The following is a 9495-nucleotide window of genomic DNA, read 5'->3' as shown; positions in this document are numbered from 1 at the left end:
TAAATTTTCTCTCTTACAATTACAACAAAAATTGACGTAAATAAAATTTTACAAATACTTTACAAATTTTTTTTAATTACAACGAGACAGGTACATTATTTTTTCTATTAGAATGACAATTTATTTTTTCTAAATTTTCAAGATTTAGAAAAAATTATCATGGCAAAAAGAATGATATTTTTTATATAACAAATTTTATACATCAAGAGCAACATCTTTTTATTAAAAATTTTTGTATGTATTAATAAAGATACATAAAACTTCACTGCTTTGTTATGACTTTAGCTGAATGAAAGAAAAAAAATTTAGCAATCGACAATAAATAACATTTTTGGAAAAATAACCACAGTATAACCAAGCTGTGACTAACAAATGCAGCTGCATTATTAAATTTCAATATGATGCACATGTCGATAAAAATAGTTTAGCTTCACAAAGTCGTAAAATAAACTGGTATTTATAAAAATATAATATATAAATTCAATTATTAATGAAATTTAAATAAAATAAAATAAATCTTCTGAAAAGAAAATATACGTCAATTTTTTAAAATTGTTATTACACTGAAATCTCTTTCTGAAGACTATTCATTAATAGATGCTTCTCATCATAAAATGAGAATTTTAAGTTTAAACTTTATATGTCTATCAAAGGATTAGATTAATGTTCAAAATTTTTTATTATTTTGCTAGAAAAAAAATGTCAATAGGACAGAAATGAGCATACAAAATCGGTGGCAGAGAAAACGATGCAATTCCATGTGTCTCCGGAACCTTCGGTGTCTCTTCGAATACTCTTTTCCACGTCTCTCGCTTCTCTCTCTTTCTCCTCTCACAAGAAGAGACATTTGGTGCAGACCATTACCCCAGTCCCGGGTGCCATCGGCCATCAGCAGCGCGTTAAAGCCGCTGCAATTACAAACTCCGACAGTCCCATCCCCTTTATTCCATCTCGCGCTCCTTCGTTCTCCTTTCACCGTTCGTTCCCACATCACCCCTTCATTCCTTCCACTCTTTCTCTCATTTTCCCTTTTCGATCCTTCGTTCATTTCTCTCGCTTTCTCACTCGCTTGTGCCTTGCCGCTCACCGGTCCCATTTACATTTGCCCACTACTCTCGTAAAAGTAACTTTGTAACCCGTGCGGGCAGTATCCGAGCCAGGATTCCGTCCTCTATTCCGGGGAAATTACATGTCGGTCGGCACCGCAGGCTCGAAAGAAGATTTCCCTTATCAAGCGCGTTGCTTCCTTCTACCATCCCGACCGTCCTCTACCACATACTGGATGTCCACTTACACCCAGCAATCAACCCCTTCCGCGTAAAATGACACGCATACAAGAAACACACGTTTTAGAGACGTATTGTTAATTCTATGTCTCACGTAGCTAATATCCTTTATGAAAGTGTTGCAGACGAAAATAAAAAATGTGCCTAACACAAAAAATTCAAGTGACGCTACAATAAAAACGTAACGTAAAATATTATGTTTATACGATTTTGCTGATAATAAAATAACTTGTACTTATTTATTTTTCAAACATTTTAAAAATATAAAAAGAAACATTAACAGTAAGTTGTTTTATAATTTAAGAATATAACATAACTTTATATGCGTTTTTTAGTAATTATATTTATATATAATTTTTTATGTTTATATAATATTCAGCCTAAAAATAATACAAATTATTGAAGATTTGCGATTATTCATTGCAAAGTTACGTTCCATTATATTAATGTGTTATTTCAATTCTTGACTAAAATCTTTAACTGGGACAATCATATCGGTTTTCGATAAGCTTGAAAAGTTGTACATTGAATATTTTGAAATATTGGGAGGTAGCAATAAAAAAATTGTAGAGATACGTCATACTTAAATGAGCGAAGAAGTTTGAATGTCCCAGCGTGCATCAGATAGAGTGCTTCGTGAAATCGTTCAAAAAGTATTGGAATGGTTGCATGATCGCAATGTTTACTCGTACCTCTCGAACGCGACGTATCAACCACTCTGAAAAGTCGGAAATTTCTGGTATTCTGGTAAAATTGTCGCATCGCAAATGTCCCATCGATATTCTATGGCCGCTTAGAGCGATTAAATCATTGCGTACAACTACCAGCACCGAAGTGACGTGGATTTTTCAGGTCAATTTACAAAGCACTTAATCGCAGATGAGCATGTATAGAGTCAATGTTGGCACGTGTAATGAATCATTTACATGTGCGAACAAGAAACAACGTATTTAAAAGTAAACTTCTCCGCTAGATTATTTTTTAATCCGAGGCAATTAAGAGATGCACTCATAAAATAAATCTATAAAAATACTCTGCCAAGCGCAAAACTCTCTATCAGAGAAAATTTTTAACGTAACGATACTGATAACTAATCAATGAAATATTTCATTTTTATTTATCCAATATTATATTTTTATTCTTCCAATATTTATCGTATAGGACTCTTACCATTAAAATAGCACGATCCATTCCTTATATTTCTTTCCATATATATAGTACAACCGTATAGTCTATTCTTCCTGTATATAATAGATTCTATTTTCTTGCAGTATACAATATTTATATTTTTGATACGAAATTCTACGGATTGAAACCTATGTCGTATTTCTGTATACTGAACACGTTTATCCATTTATAAAACGAACCACCAGATTTTTCTAGGGACAGGTATGAGGCGACGATTATTATTCCGTCCCAGAAGATCACCTTTAATCGATGATTTATCTGCGGATTCTCGTGAGGTCAAGCAGATAACCGCTTTAGCTTTTGTGCTTCTTTCGTACCAATATCCCACGATAGTCACGGCAGCCGTTTCATCGGACACCGTGGAAATCTCTCTTTAAGTCTGGCGGCTCAAGCATTTAACTCCGTGGTAATGGTAACGGTGTCAGTGATCGGCAAATCGATATAGTATATCGAAAACGCCGAGGCTATACCGAGATCATTGCGGTTCGATTGCTCGACTAGGTCCAGCAAGTAATACGGTAGTGCCGTAGGGATTACGGACAGAGAGATACGAATTTATAGAACCCGAAAACGTTCGTGTTCTCAGCAAACTAGACGCTGAATACTTGCACGCATGTTGCACATCAAATACATATATATGTATACACACACACACACACACACACGCACGCACGCACACACACATGTATATCATACACGTGAAGAACATGTATGTAAATATATAGGAATATGTTATGTACACTTGCCCTCTTTCATTAGGGATATCAGATATATAATCAAGTCGCTGCGTTCAATATTAAAGAGAATTCAGAAATATTCGCGAAAAATGCACTAGTAATTAAAGTTATCAGCAAAAAAATACGATATTACATATGTTATAATGTAAAGACGATGTTGCATTGTATAATAATATCAGCAAAAAAAGCTTGAACTTTTATCCTTTAAAATAATGAAAAAATAATTTGAGGATGAAAAATAGAAAAAATAACGGACAGATGTCATCATATAACAATAACATAGCTTTAGGACATATATGGAATACGTGCGAAGAGATATTATCTGACCTTTTACCTTATTCCGTGAGAACTGCATCTTTGCACCTCCGTAACCTCGGCACGCGAATCGAATCTAAGAAAGCCCACCAGCGGCTGAAACTCATGAAACTGCCGGCAAAGTTTTAGTTGGATTAGTAACTTAGTGCGTGCTTATTGTCTTAACGAGTATCTATAATATTTCCGGGAACGTGATCTTCGCGGTTGTTCCAAGGATGAGGGTAAACCACATGCACTAGCCACTTGGCTAATTGTGTTGCATTAAATATTCAAGTAAACAGCAAGATACAACGCAACCACCTAATTTGTGTAGTAATTTGACGTACTGTTTTATGATATATCTATACGAAAATAATAAAATGACATTTATACAATATTTAATCATTCAAAAATATATAAAATATATAAAATAAATTAATGAAAAATTGTTTCTTCTTAACAAAAGCTTGCTTCATTTATGGCTTCATTAACGATGCTAATAGTGATACTGTATAATTGTTGCAATTTAAAAAGCAATAATAGATCAAAATAGAGCCAAATGGAAGTAGTATAAAGGAAGACGAGAAAAGTTCGCAGCAGCTAGTCGGCCGGTAGCAAGGGTAGTTGGTGAAATCGTAGAATACCGGCTCTACGCGTCACTACGCTGTCAGAGGACGCAAGCGCGTTCGTGCCCCTTATCGAGTTCGAGAGCAAAAGCGACGGCTGCTGGTAGTGGTGGCGATGGCGGTGGTTGTAGTAGTGGTGTTAGTGCTGTATATGCTATATACCGGTATATAGGGGGAAGATACGGCGGAAGGGTGGAATGGTTGTAGGTGGCGGCACACAACTGAGTTCGGAGACAGAGGGGGATCGGCGTTGAGGGTGAGAGGGAGAGAAGCCGACGGAAGGGTAGGAAGACGAAACGCGGGGTAGAGGAGAAAAGAGAAGAGGAGCAATGTGGGGGTGGCGGGTGCAGCTACGAGTCGGGCGCCGCAGTGTTTGTCAGTCCTTCGTATGGGCATCACGTTCGACGAGACTGATAGTATTCCGCCGGTATTGGTATCCGTATATAAGCCGTAATAACGTTTTTGGTGGCATCCATCATCATCGAGCCACCAACGTCGATCGCGCGTCAATTCAGCACCGTAGATGAACTCGCGGCTGCGGCACGCGCATTCGCGATCTCTGGTACCGTCGTTTCGCGCGTTTCATCACTCTGTCCACGAGCGGACGTACGGCGCGGCGAGATCTTTACGGACAGTGGACGAGATGTGAAAACGTCGCCTTGGAAGCGATGTGGCTTCCGTTGGTGCTGCTCGCCTTGATGGCGAGCGGTTCCGCCTGTCCGTATCTCTGTGAGTGTCATCAGAATAACGTCGAGAAAAACGACGTGTCAACTTTACTGGACGTGACGTGTCGCGAACGCGTACCCGGTCTATCGGAGTTACCCATGGTAGTGAGAAGTTTGTCGGTGGACAGCGTCGAGGGACCGGACGTTGATATCCTCCTAGATGAGTTGGAAGCCGCCGACTTAGTGAACGATCTCGGGATGAACGATGCTTCGGATAATCTCAAAGCGAATGACACCTCGAAGATGAACGACACGTCGTCGTCGGAAGAGCCGACAGGTACAACAGAGATTCTACCGTATTTGGTCGAGTTCACAGTGACAAATTGTTCGTTGATGTCGTTGAATGCATCGTGGCACGGTCTCGAGCGCTTGAGGTCATTAAATTTGTCGTGCAACAACTTGCCACGGATAAGAGACGTGCTGGTGATCCGCGCGACGAATCTAAGCGAGCTGGCGTGCCTAGATCTATCGGACAATTCGTTAATGGACATCAGTGTCAATTCTTTCAGGACGCTCGTCAGACTCGTGCGACTGAGTTTACGTAAAAACGCGATTAGCACAGTGGATGAGGGCGCGTTTCGCGGTCTCGATCGACTGGAATTTCTCGATCTATCGGACAACAGGTTGGCGGACTTGCCGGATAGCGCGCTCACGCCACTATGCTCTTTACAGAAACTCGATCTCAGCGGTAACCAGCTGCAAGTTCTGGGCGCCAGGTGGTTTGAAAGTCTCGACAGATTGAGGGAACTCGATGTTTCGCGAAATGGATTAGCCAGAGCAGCTTCGGGAACGCTGCAACCGTTATCGGGACTATCTGTTCTAAGGCTAGCGGAAAATCCGCTAAAAGAGAGAGACGTATCTCTATTATTGGGCACTGGAAGGAGATTGGAAACGGTAGATGCGTCCCGCACTGGATTAGCGCGAGTTCCAGCTGCTTTAACGAGATCGGTCAGAGCACTTAGACTCGCTGGTAACAGACTGACTACTATTCGCAGCGGTGACTTGGACAGTTATCCTCTGTTGCGTATGTTGGATATTGCCGATAACCGTTTGATGGATATCGAGAATGACGCTTTGGGACGACTGGAGGTTTTGGAAGAACTCGATCTATCAGGAAATGTACTTTCAAAGATACCGGATAGTTTACCGAACAGTCTTGTGATGCTTAAACTGCAGCGAAACACTATAACTGCATTGAAACTCGATGATCTCAATGGTTTATACAACCTGCGATCATTAATGTTGAACGATAATGCCATCAGTGAAATCGATGTGGGCGCGCTCGGTCAACTGCCTTTGCTCGCCGAGCTGGATTTATCCAATAATCCTATCAAAGTGTTATCAACTAATACTCTAAGTGGACCGAGTAATTTGACGAAGCTGCGAATGTCAGGACTAACGACGCTTCAACGACATCAGGAAGAACAAAGCGACATGGCGTTTCCGGTACCGACTCCAGAACATTTGGTAATGTTAGATGTGTCGCGTAGTCCAGTTCTTGCTAGGCAGTTACTGGCGGATGATGCTGCACTATCTGCCTGCAAAAGTCTGACAGAGCTGAATCTCTCGGCGACCAACATCAGCACCGTCAGATCCGATGTCGCGTATATGTTGCCGCAGTTGCGCGTTCTTAAACTCGGTAAGAACAATTGGAACTGCACGGAAGATCTCTACTGGTTGGGCGAATGGATCAGACAACACCGCGAACCAAATCAACAATACCAAACAGCGCGATGCTCAAATCCGCGGAAACTGGCAGGATTATTTTTGCACGAACTGCCATCGCCGTCAAATTTCGTTTCCACAACCGCGGGAATCATCACGACGGCGGCTGCAAGCACCTCAGTTACCCTATCTGTCGTCTTCACGCTCGAACATACGTCGAATACTGATCAGCCAAACGTCACGGTGTCTTCCAATATCGAAGATGCGAATTCTGATAATAACGTCACGGATCTTCTCGCGCTATCTTCCGTAAACGCGAAAACCGAATCAAAAATGGTAGCTGACTCAGATTTTCTCTCTATCTCAGAAACCGTCACCGCAACAGCGTCATCGAAAAAAATACCGCGAGTCTATGAGGCGCCAACATCCTTCCGTAATGTAACGTCGTCAATCACGATGCGGACGAGCGGAGAACCGGATCGAAAGAGCGATAAAACAAATCGTATCTCGATGGATCAGAATTTAATCAAGCACATCGTCGTCTCAGCTTCTCGAGCACCAAACGACCCCAAGCTATCCATTATGAGAATAGAAGACGCGGAATCGCGTTCGCAAATTTTCGATAATCGAGCCGACGGTGGGACGCGAAAAAATAGTAAGATGAGGAAAGTTGCCGCGTCAGGCGTCGGCGAAATCTTCTCGTCGGGCTCTTCGAACGTGGGAAGGAAAACGATCGAGAAGCACACGAGCAGCATGAGTAATGTGACGAAGGCAAACGTAGTGTTGGACGAGCGCGACTCGAAAACGATAGCGGAAGAATTGAACAGTCGAGTGACCGATTCCGGCGCTAGAATATCGGAAGCTTTGTCTGCCGGTGCCCATCCCGGAATGTTGGTGTTAGTCGGCGCGGCCCTCGGCGCCGTCGCGGCGCTGACCGTCGTACTCTCACGAAGAGCAACGGTGCATCGGACGGACAGGTATCATCGTCACGAGAATATCGAAGTGCATACTCTCACGCCTACTGCGGAGCTTTGGTGACCAGAATCGGAACACGTCCGATTGTTTGAGAGAGACAGGCGATTGGACGTCGAGAATCGTGACCGAGAAGCATCGACGCTGCCTCAACAATCGACTAGTCCACGGTTGATCGATGTGTGTTTGAGGAAGATTCTCAAGTAACCTACAATATCGACACGCATCCTATTATTCGTCGACATCTAAATGGGTATACCAAGGAGAGGTACTATAACTAAAGTATTAATCAGAGAGTTGGGAGGATCCTCCTGACTGTCGAAGCCATGGGGAAAGAACGAGCGACTAAAGTTGTCGAAGTTGGGAACGAGATATTCCGAGCTAATCCGTATCGCTTCGGAAATCGCCAATACGTCGCGGATTACTAGGGGACAATATCGGAAAAAAAAAGAAATTATTCGAACGTGACATAAAACTACAATCTGAAAAGAACAAAAGGAAGGCAGACAACTGTGAAATTATCACGATTATCGTAAATATTTGCAATACAATGATTAGGGATATATATTGATATAAATTCTATCGGATCTAAAGTTTACACAGATATAAACAAGTGTTATTTATAAAATCAATCTCTGTAATCACGTATTTGGCTTATCGAGTTCTTTGAAAATCGCGTGTGGCTTAATATGTAAAGTCATCCAGATGTCGATAACGGTATAGTATCTACTCGATGGAAAGAATACTCGACGACACTGTTCAAACTCCATCAACGGCGGAGATGTAGACGTCAAGTACTGTAACCAAGACGTTAAAAGCACGAGCGAGAATCACCGCGTTATTTCATATAAATTCTGACATATACAAACACATCTGATGCTGTACATGTCTCGTCCGTCGGGAAATACTGGACGCGTACTACGAACGAAAAACTCGGGGGAAAAGACTGTAAAAAAATTCGGAACTATTTCGACATACATCGCGGTGGATCAGCATTGCGCAAAACCTCAATCTCCTTCGTAATAAACACGAATTGTAGAAGGGAAAGTATGAATAAAAATTATATACGGAGTTATTCGCGTGAGAGAACTCTAAACCCGTCAAAGCTCTCGAGTTTCGGTTTGATGTCTTCTGATTTCGGTATCGCACATATGCAATCATTGTAACGTGTCATAATCGAGTGGCAATAACCACAAGCGAGCGAATTTAACAATTAAGCTGATTGACTTGGAATCAGACCGATAAAATGGACACAGTGACAATAATAATGGTTACACGCCGCGTCTCAAGAGTTTGACTCTTTGCGGTACGCTCAATTCCTGAGAAGACTATATTGTGACTGAAATGAAGTGCGAGTGTAATAAAAATAGGAAGAGAGTATAAGGCTAGCAAAAGATAGAAAAACATGGACGTGGTAGAAAAGCAGGTAGGGCAACGCCGAAATGCAGAATGTAGGAGATGAAAAATTCGCGGTGGCAAATAGTATGCTTGAATGATAAAACCAGACGGAAAGCCAGAGAGAGTGTTAGACGGAAGAATTTTTATCATGTGCGTGTATGAGAGATCGAGAAAATCGAGCGTAAGAGAAAAAGAGAGAAGGGAGATTAATTCGAGAACTCGTTCTCGAATGCACCAAAACGGGATGTACAGAAATATTGCTTCCGTACTTAATTCTACTAAGCTTGATGAGATGTCAAGACTTCTCAACAAATACAAAAATGAAAGAAAAGATGCTTGCGAGAGAGAAAGAGAGAAAGAGAGAGAGAGAGAGAGAGAGAGAGAGAGAGAGAGAAAGAGAGAGAGAGAGAGTGTGTGTGTGTGTATGTGTGTGTGTGTGAGGGAAAGCAGATAGACAAAAATAGCGAAGAGGCTAAATATTATCTTTCTTAAAATAACCAGTGTCAAAGTACCGCTATAATAATAAACCAATGTACAAAGATCCATGTTCGATCTTTTTTTCTCTTTACCTACATCATATTGTCTCCTTTATTTCTTGTGTAAT

General features: G+C 41.3%; 2 protein-coding genes across 2 annotated transcripts in view; one reads left to right on the top strand and one right to left on the bottom strand.

The window, feature by feature from the left end:
- The window catches only part of LOC108692001 (protein timeless homolog), a 99597-nt gene that overhangs the window by 55114 nt on the left and 34988 nt on the right, over positions 1-9495 (bottom strand). The gene's annotated exons all lie outside the window — the stretch shown is intronic.
- LOC108692002 (insulin-like growth factor-binding protein complex acid labile subunit) lies at positions 4800-7996 on the top strand. Its single transcript, XM_018200073.1, has one exon. It carries the CDS (start codon positions 4800-4802, stop codon positions 7557-7559), a length of 2760 nt encoding a protein of 919 aa, XP_018055562.1. The 3' UTR covers positions 7560-7996.

The sequence above is a fragment of the Atta colombica genome, unplaced genomic scaffold, assembly GCF_001594045.1.
Source record: "Atta colombica isolate Treedump-2 unplaced genomic scaffold, Acol1.0 scaffold55, whole genome shotgun sequence".
Taxonomy (NCBI): Eukaryota; Metazoa; Arthropoda; class Insecta; order Hymenoptera; family Formicidae; genus Atta; species Atta colombica.
This window is presented reverse-complemented; position numbering and strand designations above follow the sequence as displayed.

What these genes read in the sequence shown, in the direction of transcription:
- LOC108692002 (XM_018200073.1), top strand. Translation starts at nt 4,800, where the DNA reads ATGTGGCTTCCGTTGGTGCTGCTCGCCTTGATGGCGAGCGGTTCCGCC.